At 37.2% G+C, this 23,388-nt stretch overlaps 4 protein-coding genes across 4 annotated transcripts; all 4 read right to left on the bottom strand.

Moving 5' to 3' along the window:
* Positions 1 to 68: 68 nt before the first annotated feature.
* LOC9323502 (multiple organellar RNA editing factor 7, mitochondrial) lies at positions 69 to 1,273 on the bottom strand. Its single transcript, XM_002887392.2, has 4 exons — positions 944 to 1,273; positions 732 to 829; positions 559 to 624; positions 69 to 389 (listed from the first exon to the last, which is right to left on the bottom strand). The coding sequence occupies exons 1-4, from the start codon at positions 1,201 to 1,203 to the stop codon at positions 247 to 249; spliced, it is 567 nt and encodes a 188-aa protein (XP_002887438.1). The 5' UTR covers positions 1,204 to 1,273; the 3' UTR covers positions 69 to 246.
* Positions 1,274 to 2,945: 1,672 nt separating this feature from the next.
* LOC9323501 (lipoxygenase 4, chloroplastic) lies at positions 2,946 to 7,132 on the bottom strand. The gene is made up of 6 exons (XM_021034577.1): positions 6,625 to 7,132; positions 6,203 to 6,483; positions 5,456 to 6,020; positions 4,787 to 4,983; positions 4,121 to 4,692; positions 2,946 to 3,835 (listed from the first exon to the last, which is right to left on the bottom strand). Exons 1-6 carry the CDS (start codon positions 7,016 to 7,018, stop codon positions 3,079 to 3,081), a joined length of 2,766 nt encoding a protein of 921 aa, XP_020890236.1. The 5' UTR covers positions 7,019 to 7,132; the 3' UTR covers positions 2,946 to 3,078.
* A 3,788-nt stretch (positions 7,133 to 10,920) lies between these two features.
* LOC110230653 lies at positions 10,921 to 11,430 on the bottom strand. Its single transcript, XM_021034136.1, has one exon. It carries the CDS (start codon positions 11,365 to 11,367, stop codon positions 10,945 to 10,947), a length of 423 nt encoding a protein of 140 aa, XP_020889795.1. The 5' UTR covers positions 11,368 to 11,430; the 3' UTR covers positions 10,921 to 10,944.
* A 7,251-nt stretch (positions 11,431 to 18,681) lies between these two features.
* LOC9324945 lies at positions 18,682 to 19,882 on the bottom strand. The gene is made up of 2 exons (XM_021035937.1): positions 19,438 to 19,882; positions 18,682 to 19,355 (listed from the first exon to the last, which is right to left on the bottom strand). Exon 2 carries the CDS (start codon positions 19,334 to 19,336, stop codon positions 18,851 to 18,853), a length of 486 nt encoding a protein of 161 aa, XP_020891596.1. The 5' UTR covers positions 19,337 to 19,355; positions 19,438 to 19,882; the 3' UTR covers positions 18,682 to 18,850.
* Between the last annotated feature and the right edge of the window lie 3,506 nt (positions 19,883 to 23,388).

Genomic DNA, 23,388 nt, shown 5'->3' with positions numbered 1-23,388 from the left:
ACTCTCTGAAATCTTAACTAGAAGACACATTCCTGTTAGCTTCTAAGTTCAGTAGCTAGACAATGATGTGGAATCTACTCAATATCTAGGATTGATTGATTGATTGAATTTTTAGGCTTGAGTGCCATTACACCTAGGATTCTTTACAACAGCTCATATTAGTAATACTAAAAGAAATTCCAGAAAATCTTTAGGCTTGAGTGCCACACTGAAGCAAGAAGACTTCTAAATACCAAATATCTCCAATTAGATCAACTTCTTCTTTGTTTTCCTCCTAGGCTTCTTCTTGACTACTCGGTTATTAGCATCATCATCAGTTTGATCTCGTAGCCAGTCCGCATGATACTTCTCATCATATGGAACGACCTCTCCATCGACAAACGGCTCTCCTGCAAAAAAAAAAACATGAATTTAAAAGATCTGCAGGTAATATATTTAAAAGCTACAACTCCTTTTGTCCACCAAAGAAACCCAACAATATGAGAATAAGCACACAATCTCAAAATTTTGAGATATATGGGTGCACCAAGTTTTTCGCTTTTAAGCAGCAAAACAAACCTCCATATCTATTGTCACCATCCACAATATACGAATCTGGTAAAACCCATTTAACATCAGGCAGAGCTGTAATCAAATACAAACCAAAGTTACAACATTTGCCACAAAACTAGGAACAAATGAACCAAAAATCCAAAGAAAGAAGAGGAAATTTAAAGTATCTATGTTCATACATCTAATCTTGTAAGTCAAAGGTTCATGAACCCTGCAGCCAAATGCATAGTAGTACTTTGTAGATACAGAGTATATCGATTTTTTAGCTTCTTCTTCGCTGCAAACAACAAAGCAACCTCAATCATATACCAAAAAGCTTCGATTTTTAAATTGAAAAAATGGAAACTTTTCGATTGCAATATAACTAAATTTCGAGTGTGATCCGTGTTACCTCCCTAGAGCCATGGCTAGGGTTTCGACAAAGCGTTGGACGATGTGATTTCGAGTTGGGTATCGATTGGGAGGCTTCATGAGAACCAGCCAGTGCTTGTAATCGCATCCCTCGACTAAACTCGATACTCGAATTAACTCAGAGCAACGAGTCGTACCCGAGTTAACGGAACCAGAGTTACCGGAGAATGGAGATAACGGAGCAAGTCGGAACCGGACGGCCGCCGTCAAATTTAACGGTCTTCTGATGATCCTCGCCATTGATAATGGTCCGACATTAAACGATGAAACGTCAGAGCCTCCGAATGAGGTAGAGGTTTCGCTTTCTTTCTACGTTTTATTTTCAGACTATTTAAACCGATTTTTGGTTTGGTTTTGGTCCGATATTTTTCGGTTTTATACGAGCTGATGCCAAATAAGTGAATAACACAACACTGAAAACTGTTTGTGTTGGTTTGATATGCTATTCGATTTGCATATCATATTCCAAAAACTAAGATCTTTTTAGATCTAGTCATAAAAAAAGATTTGCAAATAGAATTTTGGAAGAAAAAACGAATCTATGAAAAAATAGAGTCTCTAAATTGTTAGAAAAATAAAAAACATTAATGGAACCATTAATAAAAAAAGAGTGAAAACCTTTAATAAAATTAACTGAGTAAAATGTGTACACTCCAAATCTTTTTCTTACAATTGTATTAACTCAAAGGATTTTATACTAAGTCCCACACACATGTGGTCAACTTTTATTGCGCGAATATGGAAGAAAGGGGCAAGACAAGGTTGAATCTTGCAAACTAAGTGTTGTTTTCGTTTTCGGTAATTTATTGGGATGATTGATTGGATTGAAATCTGATTAGAATTATATGTTGTTGGTTAGGGTCGAAGAAGTGGAAATTGTTGAATGCTTCAATTCAATGGTAGATCATTCGTGTGAAACATTGTATGTGTAATTTGCTTTAGAAATTTGATTGATTGGAAACTGAATTCTGATTAGAATTCTCTCTTGTTGGTTAGGATCCAAGAAGGGAAAGCTGGATTACAACATGTTGTTGTGTCTGAATGGCACACTTTGAGTGATGATATATTTGACTTGATTGGTGAAAAGGCTGATATAGTCACCAACATCAATGCTAAGGTCGTGTGCAAAACTTGGAGGACTACTACTATAGGTGTTACTAAAAAAATAAAAATAAAACTAACAAAAGTTATGGCACTTCACTTCTACTTTGTTTGCGCAAAAATATGGAAGATGATTCGTGGGAAATGGACAAATATAAAAGATTGAAGCTTGGTGCAACAAAGTAAGTGTGTTTTTTTCATCACACGATTGGGTAATTTGATTGGGAAATTGAAATATGATTAGAACACTTTGTTCTCTGTTGGTTAGGGTCCAAGAAGGTAAAAATTATTAAACACATGAAATTCTAAAAATGGTATATTCAATTAAGATTATCTTAGCTTAACAATCATAATCGTTGCTTGATTATAAGATTATCCTTTTTAATATTTAATTTGATAAGGATATTTTGCTATTTATGTCTTAGGCTTAATGGAGCTCAAAAGACGAATGGAGAAACTCATCTCCCATTTTGTGGTTAGTATGTTCAAAATTTGTACTAGTGGTACTATGTTTTAAGCGTAAGACTTCTATAAATTATCTTTCTTAACAATTCGGTAGTTTGATAATGATTATTTTGTATTTGTTGCTTAGGCGTGGAACAATTCGGTAATTTGATAATGATCACTTTGGTTTTTGATTTGAGTTGATGCTATATCGTTTTTAATTTAATTTGTTTTTTTGGATTCAATGAGGTTTAATTTCAATTATTCAAATAATATTTTTGTTATATAATATGATTGAGTTTGATTAAATATGTGTAACTAAATGAAAAAAATTGGTATAACTAATTCTGATTAGTTCAGTTTGACACTGCCACACCCGTAATTTATCTTATTTCTAGTTTATTATGAGAATATAATTTTTAATTATTTATGTCGTCTACACAAAAACAAATTTAACATAATCAAATCCTCGAAGAATTTTACAACATCGGTAAATAAACTATACAAAATATTTGCTTCAAAAATCTATTTATTTACTTATAAAATTCTCTAAACTCAAATTTAATAATTCTAAATGGATACACTATTAGGCACGCCTCTACACGTAACACCCGGTTCAGAACTTGGAGCCATCAACTCGTACGGTAAAACTCCTGCGCCACACCGATTCCTACGGCTAGGATCACGATTCCTCTTCTCAATCTCCTTCTCTATCCGTCCGATTTCCGCCGAAAATCCATAAAACGCATCAACAATCTCAGCATCTCCGGTCCATATCGACGGTTGTTGTCTCTCTCCGATATACTCCTCATCCGGTGAATGTGTTGACAATGTATCAACCACCGCCATAAACTTTGTCGTTTGCAATAAACTTGGCATCGACGAGAAAAAATACTTTTGAGGATCTTCCATAAAACTCGCGAACTCGGAATCTGACTCGTCAGGAATCAACCGCCGCATCAACGGTGGCCGGTTTGGGACATAGCCGCCGTAAGGATATTGTCCGAAGTTGAGTGCAGCGTGTTGTGCGGAGGCGAGCCAGATGATGGTGGTGATGACAGAGACGAGATCTTCGACGGTGGAAAGCTCCGGCCACCACTCGGCGTCGCGATGATCGGCGTGACCTACGTTGATTGACTCGGAGTACCAGGCTTGGAGTTCGATGTCGGTTTGGATTAGATTCGGGTCTGGGTAATAACGTTCCACGTAGGTTCGGACCCAGGTTTGGATCGCGGACCATAATAAGAGACCGTCGTTGGCGTATGGGTAGTCTTCGACAAGTAATTTAAGCCCATGTGGTTGTGTTGGGTCTGGAACAGCCATTCCTCTGGAAATTAAAAAAAAAAATAGTTAGATTCTTCTATTCAATAGTTATTATATGAAAAAGAAACCGAATTTAACCAGACAAAAAAATATCTATCTAGTCCCTACAATAATCTATTGCTATGCCCACTATATTATCACATGAGTATATATGATTGAAACCATTAGAAAGTGTTGAAGCTAGCTTTCTTGTAATTCTAAATCATAAAATTTTCTAACACTTAATTACGGTATCATCAGATTAGTTTAAAACTAAGTTTTTAAATTTAAAAATGTATAGAGACATTACCTTCGGATGAGATCAGCAGGGAGACCTTCCATATCGAACCGCCATTTGTTCTTATACGCAGCAGAACTAATCTCTAAACCGTATTGACCAGCAGTGAAGCACGACTCGATCACACCGTCCGCGCTAATCAAAGTCTGTCGTGCCACGGCATTGATCTCCAAAGTGTACCTCATGTGAGGGTCTAATAATTTGAATATCGGATGCATTGCGCTTAATTGTCTATGAGCAGCTAATATAAACGGCTCTAAACACGCATGAGTACGTAACCAATGATTCACAAGCTGGTGGACACCAGCGTCATTAGATCCAACGTGGGCCTTGGCTAGCTGCCACATCCAGTTGGAGGTTGCGTCTACTGGAGGTGTGACCACGCGCTTGGACTTTTGGTTTGAGCTTGATTGAGACGGGAGGCTTAGCTCGATCGCTATAGGCTTGAGTGTACCTAGACGGGTCAAGAACAATATGGTTCGAGTCGCGTAAGCCTTGCGTCCATCAAGAGCGTTGATTCGATCTAGAAATGGTAAGTATATGTCATGGTAGTCCACCATAAACAAACGGTTCGTCTCTAACGCCTGGATTCAATCAAAAGATTAATTAGTTAATAATTTTACTCTTTTTTTTTTTGTCTTTGTGTAAGTTAATTAATGAGATGATGTATATTCTTACTTGTTGTACGGATAAGCCGTCAAGGTAACCGATGATGTGGTCTTCGGTGAGAGCGGAGTGAAGACCTGGACCGTAGATTTCGGGGTCAAGATTGCTGACCGGTGGATAAGACGTGACTCGTTCTATGTTGACCGGGTTGATCCCAGCTATGGCTTGGCGTGCGAACTCGTCATCTCTAAGCCATGCGTATTTATCCTCTACATTAAAGTAAAAAAGATTCATTAAATAAGTTAAAACTATATAATAACAAGAGCTAAATAAGCAGTTTAGAGAGCTGATAATATAAAACAGAAACACGCTTTTAATTATATAAAAGCAAACTACTACAACTACCACCACTATAGCAAATTTTATCTTTTAGTGGAAACAACAAATAAACAAATGAATAGAGCACGTGAATCATATTTCCTTATTGAAGAGAATCTAAGGGGAAGTTTCAATGTTGGTTCCAAATACACAGATACTCAGAAGTGACATGAACTATAGCATACCATAATATAAGAGGTACAAAATTGGTGATGAGAATCATTAGGATTCTCTTTAAAGATTGGTCCGTAAACGGCATGTTGTGATAGCACATATGTTAAACTTATGAAACTCGAAATATCATAAAGATAAACGAATTAATTAAAAGATATAATAGCTGTCAGGAGTAATTGTTGTGCTTACTTGAAACTATTTTTGGAGTGTCGTATCTAAGCAAGCCTTCGCTTGATTTTTGGAGGGTAGTGACGATCTTAGGCAAAGGGAACTTCTTGAACATATCATCTTGAAACCCTAACTTGAGAAGCAAGCCTTCTTTGTAAAGACTATCGATCTCGCCGAAGTTAGCGAAGTCCTCAGCCAAAATGCTAGCTTTTAGTGAAGGTATGAGGTTATGTAAAACCGCCTTAAGCCTACATGCAGCAAAAGTGTTCTGCTTAGACTCCTCGAACTGCTCATCTTTTGGCACATACATCGGTAATGGTTTCTCCACCCGCCTCTCAGACATCATATCGGTGTCTGTGGAAGACCGGCCGGTTCGACAGCGTCTAGGGTAAGGAAATTTAGGACCACCAAATGTGGGACGGGCTAGTTCCCGTGATATGTCCGGATTTCCTATGTCGTTGTAGACATCAAAATCGTAGATTCTGTCTGATAATTTTCTTTCTCCTTTCCCATTTCCTCTTAGATTCTCCAATTCTTTCTCCCTTAATGTTCTTAGACCGGACGGTGTCTCGCTCGGCAAGTAAGGCTGCGCAATTTTGTAACGACATTTAATTTTTCAATCCAAATATATAGTTGGACGTCAAGTTTGTTAATTAAGACAAGATTTAGACATTTGGACCCACTATGATATAACTATATGATATTTATGAATTCACATTTAATGGGATTTAATTTGTAGATGGTTTTGATTAAGACTGAATTTATTACCTGATTAGTGAAGAAAATTCGTTTGGATGGATGGTCTTTTTGGGATTGGACCCAAGAGTTGCAGGGGAAGTGAACAGGGCCACATGCGAAACCCTCTATGGTGATGCTCTCAAGGAAGAACTCTTTTTGGTGTTTGTTGGTTACCGTGATGGCTCCAGGCGAACCAAAGGCGGAATCCACCGTGAACTCCGCCGTGTAATGAACTCTTTCCGCCTTTAATTTCGATTTCTTTGACCAGTCTTTCAATACCGCCGCTTTACTCTTCTTTGGCTCATTCGTTTCTGTTACAAAGTTTGACAAAAAAAATTCGGGTAAATTAGTCCAATAAATAAAAATCAAACTTTGACCAAAACCCATGTTAAATTACACGACTTAAAAATTACCCACCAAGAAATTTTGTGTGTTTTGGTTAAATGACTTACTTGGATCAACTTGGGTACTAATAAGCTCCAAGACGACGTTTCTACCGATTTGATCAGTAAAAGCATCCAAATGCTTAACCAGAGTATCTTTAAAATCTTCCTTGTTCTTGTTCCTCACCGTCGCAACCGCTCTCACCTTGAACTTCACCGACTTCTCCTCCTCTTCCTCCTGTTTTCTACCGACGGTGCTAATACGCAGCGTTTCCTCGCTGATGGCTGCTACAACGCCGTTGGAGTTAACAGCTCTCATAGGTCTCGGATCAAAAGGGTTGATGGAGAACTGCGTTCTCTGTGTCCTCTTCTTGGTGGAGAAACGCGGTTGAAACGGAGACGCAAGTGATGATGATCTCTCGAAGATTAAACGAGAACCCATTATCTCATTAGCTAAAGCCATTTTTAATCAAAATCTGAGGGTTTTGTTGATGAGATGGTACGGTAGATAAAAAGTTAAAGCTTCAAGAATGAGTTTGAGAGCTTTCTTTATTTGGTTTGAGTTCTGATTACAAATAATCGGCAGGTGACAGCTATTTATATATGCCTTAAAGAGAGCGAGAGAGAGCAAATGAAAGAGAGTTTTTCGCCGTCCACACGTTTTTTTAATTGGAATATTCGTAATTACTTGTTTTTCTTTCGTCAATCATATTTTAATTCCTTAAGGTAACAAAAATTAAAAAGCGAATTTTTCAAAATCTTCATGTTAGATTTTCTGAATGATATATACGGACATTTTAATGTTCAACGTAAAGGTAAACTTTCAACACTTTTACTCAAAACAAAATAAATACCTTCGAAAACATATATTCCTTGAAATACTTGCATCACCAGATATTTTGTTTTAACAGAAAATTTAGAAGATTTTTTACCAAATAAATAAAAATTATAAAAGTTCAAACCAAAATTAAAAAAGGTCTTTACCAACAAAAGATTCTAACATTTGAGTCAAACTGAGTTCCGAGTCAGACACGAACGCGTCTAAAAACGTTAAGGAAGCAAACGAGAAAGTGTTTAATGACTCGGATTCTTTTATAATTGTTGAATGACAATATTACCCCTAATCTTTCCGAATATGGTGATTATATCCCGTGATCGTCAAATAAAGTTGACATTGGATCTTTTATTACGTTATAATAATAAAACACCACAAGTGAAGTAAATTAATAATTCGAACATCGGATTTTGAAGATCGGTTTGTGATGATAGTTTAATAAAACAGTACATTTGGTATCTACGGATAAAACTTTAAAATAATTCAAAAAGTTCCGGAAATGGTGATTATATCTTAGGCTCGTCAAAGAAAGTTGATCATGTCTGAGACAGTATATAATCACACTATTGAGTATTTAAAAATAGTGTAACAAATATCGGACTAAGGTCACGTGAAATCTCGTCAGTTTCATAAGAAAAAAGCTTGGACACATTCGAAATTGATATCAAGAAAACAACAAGTTATATTACATAACATGAGGGTTGATACATTATGATATCATCAATTGTGTCCTTGATCACAAAGAAAAGCTGATTAATAGGGTTCATATATATATATATATATATATATATATGAATATATCTAAAATAATCAGATCAATTATACCGGAATTTATTTAAACATGAGTATACATTTACCGTTTGGTTAAGAATACACAATAATTAATGTTTTTGTAAATTTCGTTCTTTATCCATTTGACTTCATAATTTTCTCCGAACCAATAAGATCTCACCTTTTAATTAATCTATATGTTATCCCTGAAAATTTTAAAACAATAAAAATGTCTCGAGATGTTATATAATGCAAGCACTAAGCAGAACCAAAAGTTATATTGGTGATGTATACAAGATGATATACATGCATGCAAGATTCGTCATAAATCATAAATAAACTAATTAAGATGATATACATGCGTGCATGCAAGATGACGTTTCAAAAGTCCAAAAACCTTTCAGTTCGTTTTCATATATATCTCGTTTTTTCCTCTCTTTTTCTCCTTGGTTAGTATATATTTCCTCTTATTTTAACTTATCACGGTATCTGATTCTTGTACGAAATTCTTCCATATCAAGTATCAAATCACATATATATGCAATATCTATGCATAACTTAATTCATAAATTTTAGTTTTAATGTTCTGTTTTATTAATCAATTAATGTTCATACTTTTAAGAAGGGATCATCTTTTCTTTGTAGAGGTTCCCACGAAGAAGAGTATTCATCCTTAAGACGTTATAGCCACCATTTTGGCACAACAAGTTGCTCACCCGCCGCCTCTTTGGTTAGGCCGATTAGTCGCTTTATGTTATTACTAGTTTACTACTTTATGAAAATCGTAAAAGTTTTTAGACTTTTACTAGTATACAACTAGATTAAGTTGTATATAGTCTTAGACGCTTACTATGTATAGGGAATGCATTCGTGTATATGAACATCCGATTTCAAAATTATTTGGTACGAAAAGTCGTAATGAAATCGTTTTTCATCAAACTTAACCTACAACAGAACTTAGATCCAATTACATAAAGATTCAACATATAACTTGTATTCTTTTATCATCTAAAGATTCGACATAACTAAAACAACATTGAACTAGTAGTGCTAAAAATATATTTGAAATTGTTATTTCGGACATTTTTGTTTTTGTTTGTGTATCTAATAGTTATTTTTTATTTCTATAATCCTATATATTGACCAATTGTTTTGTTAGATGTAGAGGGGGCATGATCGTATTATATTGGTTAAGTCTCAAGGCTTTGTCTCCGGCTTCATGAACAACGCCATGCTACTCAGTCGATATGACTTCAAGGAATCACAGTTCGCAAATAGTCAGTCAAAGTCAAACTTATCCAAAGATATGAAAGATGTAAGTTGACACACACAAAAAGCTGTATATGTCAATATTTAATTTATATAATACGTACGTTGTCTCTAGTTTGACAACGTACCGGTTACCTTTGATTTATATCAAGACACGTTTGAATAATATTTCATTTGAACTCTTCTTTTTTTGTTTTTTTCTGTGCACAAACATTTGAACTCTTCTTACACCTAAAAGTTTCAACGGCAAAGACCATTGGTATTCAGTTTTTCCAATTTTGTTGTTGTGAACTTTCAAATTAATTTAAAACACACAAAAGAGCAAGTACGTGAAATATTATATATAAAGTTGTGAGCGTGAGACACTCATGCGTCACATTTTCGTGGACGTCTTTATGGGCCACGCAAGATCTAGTATTTTTGTGTCTTATATAATGCTTGAATAATTAATATTTGTATTCTCATATATTATACAAAATATTTTAGATTGTCTGATATGATGATCTGCACACTATTTCGAATATTTTGTGAATGGAAAAAATAAAATTAAACCGGATCAACCCTATTAAACCGATCATTTTCGTCTTGGTATAACTACATCTAACAACAGTTAGGGGACAACAAAAAATTACCGTTTATTCTCTTCTGATACGTTTTAAAGAACTAAGTGTTAATTTTTTCTCCGACCAGTGATTGAAAAAAAACATAATGCTTTAAGTGGCAGTGGCACCGTCCAAGAAGAGTATGCTCCAAAAAATGGAGCTAGCAAGCCGAAACACAAATAGTAACTAATTACAAAATTGACAATATACCCTCGACGTCGACGGTGATATATATGAGAACTTTCAAGATGCTTAAAAGCCACACGTTGTCTCCTACTGGGAGAGATTTGTTTCTGCCACATTTATCTAGGACTACGGCCGGTTATTAAGAGTTGAACCTCAAATCCAACTTCTGTAATAAATGGAAACACAAAAATTACAGAGTTGATAATATAGAGTATATTCTAATATTCTTACGGTAATCAAATCCTTTTGCCGTTATAAATATTCTTACGGTAATCAAATCCTAATTTGCGATTTTTTGCTTTACACTAAGGGCTTGATACTCACGAATATATAAGGATTTAAGAAATACTAAAATAAATAAATACAAGTCGAATTCTCTGAATATATGAAATATCTTTAACTAAAAATCTGTATTGTAGTTTTCTATGACTATCAGCATGAACCATGTCGTGAATTTTTAAATATTTGCGACAAAATTTAACATCCACAAGGACCACAACTAAATTTGATGAAACAAAAAAAAAAAGGACCACAACTAAATATGAGCATGTTGGCACATATATATGGAAAATATTAAACCCTCTTCTAATTCCATCATTTTGTATAAAATTCACTGATTGCACTTGACATTTCTTAAGTGAATTATTATGTAATATATTCTTGTCCTTTTGTTAAATCTCCACATCTTTTTTTTTTTTTGTCAGAAGGAGATTCCATTAAGTAAACTCAAGGAACATGGTTTGGTACAATCGCTTGAAGAGCGTTTTTAGCTAAAGCATCAGCTTTGCTATTAGAACATCTAGGAATGAAAGAAAACATAAAAAGTTTAAAGGAGGAGCGAAGAGCTCGGATGTCATCGATAATTGATTGAATTTCGGTATGGAGAGCCGAAGAGTTCAACAGTTTGACCAAGGTTTGGCAGTCGGAGAGCGCATGGATCTCCTGTATGCCATCAGATTTTGCTTGAGTAAGAGCCTCCCAGATTGCCCAAGCTTCTGCTTCCAATGCAGAGTTGACATGAGTGCGTGTTGTCGAACCGCAAGTCTCATTGATAGTCGTGACATCCGTATTTGAACGGAAAGACCAACCCAAACCAGCCCTTAGAGTTACAGCATCCCACGCCGCATCCGAACTGACTAAAGTGGCCATGGGCAGTGATTGGAATCTAGACGACAGAGTGGGTGACAGAGAAGGATCCAGAACCGGGGTCGAGGACGATTGGTTTACAGGGGGCTGGGCGGGTTCTCTGGAGTAGCGCAAAGACTGAGCCTCCTGCCAGTTTTTTGCCTCCAATTGTGCTTTCAATACAATTTCAGCCTCAGAGAATGAGGAAGGCGTGAAGGTTAAGGCATTTCGTGCTTTCCACAAAAACCAACAAATCCAGTGGAAAAGAGAAGCCGAAAAAATACCCGTTGGAGGCAGAGCACATGTAGCTTTTGCTTTTGAGAGCCATTCCAACATGGGACCAGGAATTGATGCAGGGCTAGTCTTCAGTGGTGTGAGAGACCAGACCCGCCTGGCAAAGGGACAGTCTCGTAGAACATGGGAGATAGTTTCAGGCTGGTTGCACCTTTTGCAGCTTGGATCAACTGGTAAACCTCTATAAGCCAGATTAGAGTTAACAGGCAGGGCATTCATTGCAATTTTCCATGCGAAGCTGCGTAGTTTCGGGGAAGTATGTGCTTTCCAAATAGTGGACTGCCATTTGAACTGCAGGTGAGTTAGCGGTATGGTTTTAGCCATGGTAACACCATATCCTTGCCTGGAAGTATATTGACCATTCTTTGCTGGGAGCCAGACCAGTCTATCTTTTTGTGATGAAGAGCTGATATGGATCCTGCGAATACTCTCCTCATACAGAGGGATCGTCTCTCTGACTGCCATCCAATTCCAGGACTTGGTTATGGGATCCAACAAGTCTGACACTCTTAGCCAAGACATGTTAGCGTTGGGAGGACCCATTGGGCAGAGGGGTTCAAGTTTGGATAGCCAAGGGTCAGACCATACTCGAACACTTTCCCCATTGCCAATTAGCCAGCCAAGTCCTTCTTTTAACACTTGCCTGCCTGCTAGGATCCCTTTCCAGCCATGGGAGGACTTTGGGAGTTGTGTGGCCTCCATAAAGGAGGAGTTTTGGCAATATTTGCCCAGAAAAACTCTAGAGAAGAGAGAAGTGGGGTGAGTTATCAGCCTCCACCCTAGTTTAGCCAAAAGAGCGTCATTAAAGGCTTCTATATCCCGAAAGCCCAGGCCACCTGTGTTTTTTGGTCTTGTGAGCTTAGTCCAAGCAACCCAGGACATCTTCCTTTCATCGGGTTTTGCATCCCACCAGAATCGGGTCAACAAAGATTGGATTTTTTGGGTGAGGGACGATGGTAATTTGAAGCATGACATCGTGTATGAGGGCATAGAAGTGAGGACTGCTTTAAGGAGGGTTTCCTTGCCAGCAGTAGAGAGGAATCTAGAGGCCCATGAATGAGAGCGCTGGCGGATGCGGTCTACAATACCTCCAAAAATGTCTCTTTTGCGTCTTCCAAAGTTCTCAGGCAAGCCAAGGTACTTACCAGTACCTCCTTCTTTGTTGATACGAAGGATACTCTTAGCTTGAAGTTTGTGAGTTGATGATGTTTTCTTGGAGAAGGTGATTGAGGATTTGCCTAGATTGATACATTGGCCTGATACAGTCTCATAGTCTCGGAGAATATTGGCCAAAGCATGGCAAGCCTTCTTACTTGATTTGCAGAAGAACATAGTGTCGTCGGCGAAGAGTAAGTGGCTCACTGCTGGGCTATTGGGTGAAACTCTGACCCCTGGTAAAGAACGGTCCTCTTGTGCTCTTCGACAAAGTCCCGACAGAACTTCCGTGCAAAGGATAAAGAGATACGGAGACAACGGATCTCCTTGGCGGATTCCTCTTGAAGGAATGACTTTACCTTGCGGAGAACCATTAACTAGGAAGGAATATGAAACTGTGGAGACACACTCCATGATCCAATCAATCCACATTGTGTGGAAACCTAACCTCATTAGCACTGCCCGCAAGAAATCCCATTCAATCCGATCATAGGCCTTGCTCATGTCGGTCTTGACGGCCATGGAGCCTCTCTTTTTCGCTTTTGACAGGCTTAGGGTGTGAAGAATCTCATGAGTAATAAGTACATTGTCAGAGATAGCGCGTGAAGGAACAAAGGCGGACTGGTTTTCCGAATTCATATCGGGAAGGAGACTTTGGAGGCGTTTAGTAAGTATCTTTGCCACAATCTTGTAGTACACGGAACAGAGAGCTATGGGCCTATAGTCTGCAACTCTTTTTGGACCAGTCACTTTAGGGATGAGCCTGACATATGTTTCATTATGCTTCTTTGGGAAGCAGCTGGTTCTGAAAAAGTCTTGGATCTCTTGTATTACATCAGGGCCAATGGTGTTCCAGTAGGAGTGGTAGAAGCCTGCCGTGAAGCCATCAGGTCCGGGGGCCTTTGCAGGGTGAATGGCTTTAGCTGCTAGAAAGATCTCCTCTGAGTCAGGGATTTCAATCAATTGTTGGTTTGTCTCTTCTGAGATACAGGGCTGGAGAACTTCAGAAACTAGGTCAAGATTTCCCTCAGATTGTGAGGTAAAGATATTTTGATAGTAGGACGAGATGATTCTGACAAAATCTTCTTCCTGGTGGAAAGCTTCTCCATTTTCATTCTCGAGGGTTGTGAATCTGTTGCAAGTCCGACGGTTTCTAGTAGCAGCATGAAAGAAAGCTGTATTTTTATCCCCATCTTGTAGCCACTGGATTCTGCTCCTCTGTTTCCAAAACTGCTCCTCTGCTAAATAAGCTTTTTCCAAGACAGACTGCAGATGGGAGATTAGAGTCGTGTCTGGGGGATCTGTAGAGAGAGCCATCTCCAGCTCAGCTTGGGTGCTTGAGATTAGGAGTGCGCTATTTCGGTTTTGGTTTTTTGCCCATTGGATAATGGCTCTGCGACAGCTAGCTGTTTTTGAGAGCACCGAGCTATCTCTATTTTCCTGCCACACCTCAGAAATGAGGGATCTAATCTCTTCATTGGATCTGAGCCGATTATCAAAGCGAAAACTGCCTCTTTTTTTTTTCAAAGAAGAATCCACATGAGTGATTAATGGTCTGTGGTCCGAGCCCTCAAACCGCAGGTATATAGAGCGGCCAGAAGGAAAGGCTTCTAGCCAAGAATTATTTGAGAGAGATCTATCGAGACGTGCTCGTATGAAGTGGTCACCTCTCTGACCTCGCCAAGAGAGGGAATTACCCGAGTGATTGACATTCCAAAGACCATTTTGGGATATGAAGCTACGGAAACGTATAAATGAGCCTTCTGCTCTGGCAGGCCCTCCTCTCTTCTCTGAATTATCTAAGATTTCATTAAGGTCTCCTGTTAGCAGCCAAGCCTCATTTCTTGAAGCACCCAAAGCCGAGATTTGATCCCAAATGTCCTGTCTTTGTTGTGTTTGGGGATGGCCATACACAAAGGTGATGAAAGAAGGTTTTGAGTGGATTGTAAGCTTAGTGTCAATAAAGCTTGGAGAGGAGTTCAATATCTCCAGATCAAAATCCTCTTTCCACAGCAGTGCCAATCCGCCACTTAGGCCATTAGGTGGGACAGTGAAGGTGTGTTTGTAGCCCATCCATTGGAGCTCCTTATGCACTGCTTCATCTTGATTTTTAGTCTCCATGAGGAACAAGAGGTCCGGGAAAGTTTTACGCCTGATTTCCCGGAGCCGACGAACTGTAGGGGGGCTCCTCAACCCCTGACAGTTCCAAGCCAGAGTGACTAAGGAAGAGGAGATTGCGGGATCCGAAAATCCGCAACTCCTTTAGACGACGCAGGAATGAGTGAAATTGGAGGTTGATCAGAGCCTTCTTGGCCTTTGCCTTTCTTTGTCTTGTTCCTAGCTTGAGTCTTGTTCTGATTTTGAGTCTTAGCCACACAGATTCTCTTACCAGGGGAAGGGTGGGATTTAGAGACAATTCGTTGTCTTAAACTAACTCCATGAATCGGGCTTTTGCCATGTTTTGGAGCAGAGGAAGATGAACCTCCCTTCCTTTTTCTTGTAATTCTCTGAGCCAGGTTACGACTGATGGTAAACTGGTCTGCTTCAGCTTCAGTAGTAAGGGTAGTTTCAATTGGTCCCAATCGTAGGGAAGTGTGAATTCTTTGTTCCTCCATTTCTAATGTAGGAGAGTGATTCTGAACAGAGGAGAAGAGTGTTCTGGAAGTTGGTTCACGACAGCTGGAACCCGAAATATTTAGGGTACGCCTTAGATCTTCTTCAATCATGTCAGGTGTGTACTGGATTTCCACATCTTGAAGTTTTCCACTACCAGCGCTACCTCTACCACTAGACCGGGAGGGCATGCCTTGAGAGTCATGGGATAATCTCTCTAAAGCAGGGCGCCTATTTCTGCTACTAGTGGAGGATTCCCCGACTTCCCCTGTTGAGTTAGCCAAGAGGAGATGGTTGTTCCTTGGGGGAGGGGTGGGGATGTCAGTTCTTTCTCCATGATGGTTGGGAAAGGAGAGTCTGTTTGAGTCTCGAGGGTTGCTATGGTCCGGGACCTTTCTGGAAGTCTCCCCTTTACAGGGATCAGCCATTGGTGTGGACAGGGAGACCGAAATACCAGCTCCAGCGTCAGAGGGAGAGCGACGAGAAGCTCTGTGAAGGCTCCGGCGAGAGTCCCTATAGCCATGGTGGCTGGTAGTAGCATGTGCAGAGTGATTATGGTGGTGAGAGGAACTATGGTTGCGGCCAGCTTGGCGTTTATCCCCATATGGTGTCCATCTCCTGGACTGTTGTCCCACTGCAGCAACCCTACGGGTGGGAGGGCTCTTTGACCTTTGAGGATTTTCTCTCCTAAGGTTTGAACGTCTTTTATCAGCCTCAATCTTGTAAAGAGTTTTTTGTTGATTGATGCCTAGAGGGCGGGAAGGGTTCCTGTAAAAACTTTCCTTTGTGGGGCAGTCAACAACCTCATGGGAGAGGGAAAAGCAATTGAAGCAATGCTTCTCAAGTTTTTCATACTCTATCTCCACTGTTGTCTCCTCTCCTGAAGGCAGCAAGATCGGGAGAGACATTTCCAGTGGGATAAGACCATTGACTTGGACTCTTATACGGCCTTCAGTGACATCTATTCCCGTATCTGCGCCAGTAATATGCCCTAACTCACATCCAATTGTGCGGATAGTCTGGCTTGACCAGTGGTGTGGGGGTAAGCCATGAATTCTAATCCAGAAGGGAATGAGAGCAGGGAAGCTGTCCGCTACTATCGGCTCCCAGCGCTGGAGAATGAGCATCCACTGTTTGTAGTGGTATGGAGCTTTCCTTAGAACAGAGTGAAGAGCTTCCTCTGTTTCAAACTTGAACTGAAAACGGTCAAGGCCAAGTGGTCTTCCCGTAACAACAGTATCCAGATTCCAGAAGTTAGGGAAGTAGTTTACTACTGCTCTAGGTTTTTGAATCGAAGGGTTGGTAACTCTACCAATGAGAGTAAGCTTGTTTGCCTCTATGAGAGAGGAGTTATCTCCTTCCGGGATACGGACAGGAGAGCGGCGACGTGGGGTGCTTGCTCTCACAGTGTCTTTTGCTTTTTCCGAGCGAGTGTAGCGGTGAGACATGATGGAAGCGTATCTGCGAAATCTCCACATCTATTATTATTATTTTCCCCACTTTTTCCGGCTCCCATTGTAGTGGGTCGACGTATGAAGAGATGCACAAAAGTACAAATATAAGAACTAATTATACAATGGGCCTCATATTAAAAACTTTCAATATAAGACGATCGTCTTCATTGGTCCGATTGATTGATTCTATTTCCTCTAATTATACGATGGGCCTCATATTAAAAAGCCCGTTTTATTCAGTTATATCGGAAATTGACTTTTGTCAACTTCGTCTATGACGTTCAAATTCTTGGTTTGGCTTAATTTAGGTAAGAATTTGATAACCCAATGATCCTTGTAAACAGTCTTGATATGATCTCTGTTCCTTTAAACCAATGATGGCATCAATGAAACAGCTTGCTAGCTCATTTCCTAATGTCCTTGGCCTCTCTTTTTTTTTTTTTTCTTTTTTTTTTTTCTTTTTTGGACAAACTCTATCAGATTAACCTATGTGCTCATTTTTCTAACATTCGACATACCTAGACCGAATCACTTCTTTTATACATATGTGCATATAACACTTAATCCTAAGTTCTTCTTGTAGATCACGAACTTCAGATCATGTCGCTTTTCTCCTGCTGTTGTGCCAATCAATGATCCAACTGTTGTAACCATGAACCATCAATTCAAGTTCTTTGAATCTCCTCCTTTCTTAATACGTACGGCTAGTCACTTGAAAGATATATGTTTCGAGTTACATCAAACACACATACCAGATTATACGTAGTGACAACTAATTATGATAAGTGAAAAGTATGTGTTAAGTTCCAAAAATCTGTAACAAAACGCAGTAAAGCAAAAAAACCCTATCCGAAGCAAAAACTCCTATAGTAGAACAACACATCGACTCGATTTGAAAATAGGCAAAAGAGTGGTAAAGGCAGACCCCTGGCATATGTGCTCGATACGCAACGTATGCATATTGATATTTCTAACCACGAAACATAGAAAATGAAACTTCAAGTTAAATTTCCTTAGTAGCTAAATTCATTGTTAACTTGAGACTTTCAATACACATAAACGAAACTTGTCTCATGTATATCGTATATTTATACTATCTCGCATGTGATCCCTTAAACTTAACACTTCCAGCTTCTTATAACAATTTGTCCTTTTTTCCATTTTGATAATATTTTAAGGAGATACATTGCAAGTTGCAGGAAAATTTATTGGTTAAGTAGTCGAATGAATCTTTTATTTGAAAAAGTCGAATCAATATAGTTAATTTGCGAGTGCATACACTTTACAATTATGCTCAAATATGATTCCCTAAATTTTGTTTTTATCAGAAATAGAATAGAATTCCAAATTTTTATAAACTATTGAGAGTTAGTGAATATTGGACAACCAACCCATCTAATCTTTTGTTTTTAACCGAGAAAACACATTTCAAAACGTTTGTGCATGTTACTTACTAGATTCATGCGTTACATTATAGTCATTTGATTTAAAATCACTTTTTTGAACAGTATAAAAAATAACTAAATGCTAAGAAATAAATTTAAATTAATGTGATGTTTACTGGCTTAAAGAAGCACCTTTTTCATTTCTATTTTGTGATAGAGAATCATCAGAGAGATAAGCATGGCCCTACCTTCGATGGTTTTTGTTCATACATGTCTTTTCTAAATGATAAATCTCTAAAGAATCTCCCTTTTTAATCATCTAATTATAATCGAATAATAGTATAAACAGAACCTTTTTTTTTGTTCTTGTTTAACTAAGCAGCTCACAGCGACACAATTCCGAACCCTTATAAAGTAATTAGCAATTGGAGAAAGAATAAAAGAAAGAAACAGAGCACCAAATTATTCCTTTAGCCCAAAATTTTCCACAAGTACAAATCCGGCAAAAACACATACAGAGACCAAATTTTGGTTTACCGACGAAATGTTCAAATCTGAAAACCGGATTTTATCCAGGTGGGTCCTAAACCGACGGTTTATGAGCTTTTAAGTCAAACTAGCGAAACAGCTATCGGACCTAGACAAAACATTAGAAACACAATCTTGGTCATCTTTAGAAGGACTATTAGGCATAGATCTAAGCATTCTTGGTGAATCTAAGCTTCTTCTCAAGATCTGTCTCATCGCAGAGATCAAATGTCCGGTCGGATTCGGAGGTGGGCTTGAGGATTTGAACTTATTACACATGTTCATGTGTCTTGCCATGGCTTCCTCTGTAGTTAGCAATCTTTTTGTTCGTATGACTTCATACTTCACAGCTTCAGAACAAAGTCCACAGATCCATTTCCCCATGTAACGCTCTCTGATCATCTCTATGTACGATTGTGTACACTCCTCGGTTAATCCGCAACAGTCACACGTCACCGAATCTGGCTCATCGCCGGAGATTTGTGTTGCCGGCGTCGGAGAGACGATTATTACCTCCGGTGTTGAAATTAGCATTGTTGGATCACTTAGTACACTTGCAGACATGGTTTCTTGATTTAAAACCCTGTTGAAAGACTTTGATCAACAATCCGATACCAACTTCGACATAAAAAGAACTATAAAGAAATCAAGAAGAGAAATATTACCAGTAGAAGGAGAAGAGAACGCAATTAGCTTGTGATTAGTTTTTGATCTACTATCTTCTTGTTTTGTCTCTGTTTCTGAAACAGAGGAAGGGTTTTTAAAAAGAGAAAAAAACTTTTTTTTTCTTAAAAGAAATTGGAATACTATTTGTTTTTTTTTATCTATCGTTTTGCCACTCTCCGTCTTCTAAATTACTTTCTTCTCCGAGAAAAATTTCACAAAACAAAACCATTGCAAAACAGATTATATTAAAGATTTTTTTTTTTCTTTGGCTTTTCTTGAAATCAAATTGAAAAGTTACCCTTTCTCTTTTACTTCACGGAAAAAAAAAACACTAGTAGTTCATAAAAATCACTCGAATCTCTCGTTTCAGAAGAAAGAAAAAATATATGAAGAAGAGAGAATGAGAGCAGAGGAGAGAGAAGATCAGTTGTGCAGGCGAAGGAGAAGCAATGATTGGTGTTTTATAAAGGGAAGAAGAATAGTAAAAGCCACGTCAGCTAATTATTTTCTCACACCTTTTAATCCTCACCGTCTATCTCGAAATTAGACAGCTGGCCAAGAAACCGACCTCTTCTCCAAACACGAAAATTAAAAAAAAAAATATGCGAATTATTTACTTCAGCCGTTTCGGTTTGGTTTCATTTGACTAATCTTAGCTAATCAGAATTCGCCACGTTGTCTATGTCGCCATTTTCCAACCAAAAATTTATTGTTTAATTACGCACGGCACACCATTTCTTTAGTTAATCACGGCATTAATTTTGCTAATATATCAAAAAATTTGCTAAAATCTTAAGGTTGAATTCGGTTTTAGCAAACATTATGCATCTAAATTAGGTTTTTTGCAATTTTGGAATTGTCAAGTTTGTCTTTGAAACGGGAAAAAACCCGAAAAAACCGCCATCTATTTTTTTTTTGGCCGTTTAATACCTGTGTTTTTAAATTTGGAATAAAAATACCTCATTTAGTTTCGATTGCCTTTTAAAACTATCGTTTTTTAAAACTTGGTAATTTCGAACCCGACACTTAACAGTCGTTACTGGGCGTAACGGAATTATTTAACGGCGTTAAATTTTAACCGGCAAAAAACCCGAAAAAACCGCCATCTATTTGTTTTGGCCGTTTAATACCTGTGTTTTTAAATTTGGAATAAAAATACCTCATTTAATTTCGATTGTCTTTTAAAACTATCGTTTTTAAAAACTTGGTAATTTCGAACCCGAAACTTAACAGTCGTCACTGGACGTAACACAATTATTTAACCGCGTTAAATTTTAACCCCACGAGTTTATATAAATATATACTATCTGTTTGCATATAAATATATACTATCTGTTTGCATGTTAGTTTTGTAAACCTTAGAAGCTGGGTTTGACTCTTCAAGACTTCAACCTCATTTTTTTTTTTATTAATTTCTTTTTGTGTTCTTCGTCTTCTTCGCCGGTGGTGACGACGACTTCTTCTTCTCAGATCTCCGATGATGCAAACTAGTCTCTCTCTCTTTCTCTTCTTCACTCGAATCTCTTTTTAGATAATGGATTTTTGCCGAGATCCATCCCATTTATGTATAGATCTGATCTGATTGATGTCGATTTAGTTGCTGTTCTTTTTCAATGGTAGATCTAATTGCAGAATCGATTTGTTGAAATCGCTCTATGATTCATCTTTTGTTTGCATTTCGAGTCTTAACTTTGTACTGATGGGAAGTTATTCGAAGTGGAGAACAAAGAGAAAAAAAACATGTTTAAGATTCAAACCCGGATCTGGTGGTTTAAAAAAAGACACACGCTACCACTAAACCACATTGACATTCTCGTAATGTGTTGTGAGCAGTTTGTATATATTTATATAAACATGTGGGGTTAAAATTTAACGCTGTAAAATAATTCTGTTACGCCCAATAACGACTGTTAAGTCTCGGATTTGAAATTACCAAGTTTTAAAAAACAATAGTTTTAAAAGGCAATCGAAATTAAATGAGGTATTTTTATTCCAAATTTTAAAACACAGGTATTAAACGGCAAAAAAAAAATAGATGGCGGTTTTTCTTGGTTTTTTCCCGGTTAAAATTTAACGCCGTTAAATAATTCCGTTACGCCCAGTAACGACTGTTAAGTCTCGGGTTCGAAATTACCAAGTTTTAAAAAATGATAGTTTTAAAAGGCAATCGAAATTAAATGAGGTATTTTTATTCCAAATTTAAAAACACAGGTATTAAACGGCCAAAAAAAAAATAGATAGCGGTTTTTTTAGGTTTTTTCCCTCTTTGAAACTTGCTAATACGACCAAGTCAAATCACTAATAATTTGCTAAAAAATTTGTGTGTTTTCTGTTGCCAATGCTCCAATGCGGTGCTGTAACAGTAGTCAATTATTGATTAGATACAATATAATTATTTAGAAAACATAATTTCATATACGACGGATGGATAATAAAATTTGAAATTCAAATGACAGAATTACTTATTTTCTTCTTTCAAATGTTACACATATTATTTACAAAAAACAAAACGATAAATACATTCAATTTCAAAGTGTTAGGAAATAAATAGTTAAATAGCACTCTTAATTTTGTGAACTATAATGTTACTCAAAAACTAATAATGCTTACGAAAAAAAATCTAAAACTATTTTATATATAAAAAAGTATAGGATACATATAATGGCCACGTATATAATTCATTTTTTAGTTGAATGATTGCGTGGAATAATTAAACGAAAGGATATGCCTTGTTGGCGATTCCCTATAGATCCAATATAAACCTTATGGCCAATGAAGAAAGAGCAAGTTGCAATAGTTTTTTAATAATTCTCATGTCATGCATTTTTATTCTATATTTTTATATTTGATACTGTATGCAATAAGCAATAGATCGACGTTGACAAAAGAAAAGCAACAGATTGACGAATATTTTTCCAAGCAACTGCAGATAGAAATACCTAAATGCCCTAATAGGTTATAGGACAACAAAAAGTGATTAATGAAAAACATCGTAGCAATGGTTTTAAGAAACAAAATGTAACTTTTTTTTTGTTATTATATATTCTTATCATGCAAACTAATCTTCATAGATAGACAGGCCGGCACGCATGACACAATCAAGTCAAGCCACGGTTTAGAGCAACAAATTAAAAAGGGTATATTTTTAAAAAAAATTTTTTAGGTTTTTTATATTAAAAAAAACTAGAATAATAAGCTTTTTTTTTTAAATCAAATTTGTTGGGCTTTCCTTTTATTATATTTTGTGGGTTTTATGCCTTTAAATTAATAAATATTAATTAATGTGTTGTTAATGAATTTTATTAGTAAAATTTTGGTTTTCAAATAAAATAAAACCCTAAACATTTACCAAAAAAATATATTTCTATTAATTCAATTTATATTTTTCTTTGTGTGTACTTGGCTACTAGCATAGCAAGATTTGATTAATCAAGTAAACATCTAAGTGACTAAGTTTGAAGTTAATAACTGGGTTTTTTCAGTTTTAGTATGATTTATATTAATCTTATTTGTGATGCTAAGAATTTTCTTTTTTATAAAGAACACGATTTTTTAGTGGCGTAGGGCATTTAGATATAACAGACCGGCCTGCTAATAGATTCTAAGTTCTAACAACACTAACAAAAACAGATTTCCGTAATCAAATAATTAATACTTGTATAAGTTTACCAAATGATGATCGAGTAGTAGCATATATTTTTAAATACATAGTTTTGCTAGTTCATCGTTATTGTAATTGTATGTAATACTAATCATAAAACCACCACGTATTTCATTATAACATAACATGGGCAATTAATTAATGGTTTAGGACAATGTATAGTTCTTAATATATACTGTTAATTCTTAACGACGTCCATATATTACTAGCTAATAGCTAGTATATTCTAGAAACATGTCTTAAAATATATGATCTGTGAGATCTTGCACGTTAATTAGCTTAATCCAGT

Source organism: Arabidopsis lyrata (assembly GCF_000004255.2).
Source record: "Arabidopsis lyrata subsp. lyrata unplaced genomic scaffold ARALYscaffold_2, whole genome shotgun sequence".
Lineage (NCBI taxonomy): Eukaryota > Viridiplantae > Streptophyta > Magnoliopsida > Brassicales > Brassicaceae > Arabidopsis > Arabidopsis lyrata.
The sequence above is the reverse complement of the archived record's forward strand: the minus strand, read 5'-3'. Positions and strand labels throughout refer to the sequence as shown.

Coding starts and splice junctions, on each gene's coding strand:
- LOC9323501 (XM_021034577.1), bottom strand. CDS start 7,018: ATGGCTTTAGCTAATGAGATAATGGGTTCTCGTTTAATCTTCGAGAGA. Junction 6,021..6,202: donor GAATTTTCTTCACTAATCAG/GTAATAAATTCA, acceptor AAAATTGCGCAG/CCTTACTTGCCGAGCGAGAC. Junction 4,984..5,455: donor CACTCCAAAAATAGTTTCAA/GTAAGCACAACA, acceptor ACTTTAATGTAG/AGGATAAATACGCATGGCTT.
- LOC9324945 (XM_021035937.1), bottom strand. CDS start 19,336: ATGTCTGCAAGTGTACTAAGTGATCCAACAATGCTAATTTCAACACCG.
- LOC9323502 (XM_002887392.2), bottom strand. CDS start 1,203: ATGGCGAGGATCATCAGAAGACCGTTAAATTTGACGGCGGCCGTCCGG. Junction 830..943: donor CTAGCCATGGCTCTAGGGAG/GTAACACGGATC, acceptor TGTTGTTTGCAG/CGAAGAAGAAGCTAAAAAAT. Junction 625..731: donor TTTGACTTACAAGATTAGAT/GTATGAACATAG, acceptor ATTTGATTACAG/CTCTGCCTGATGTTAAATGG.
- LOC110230653 (XM_021034136.1), bottom strand. CDS start 11,367: ATGGCCACTTTAGTCAGTTCGGATGCGGCGTGGGATGCTGTAACTCTA.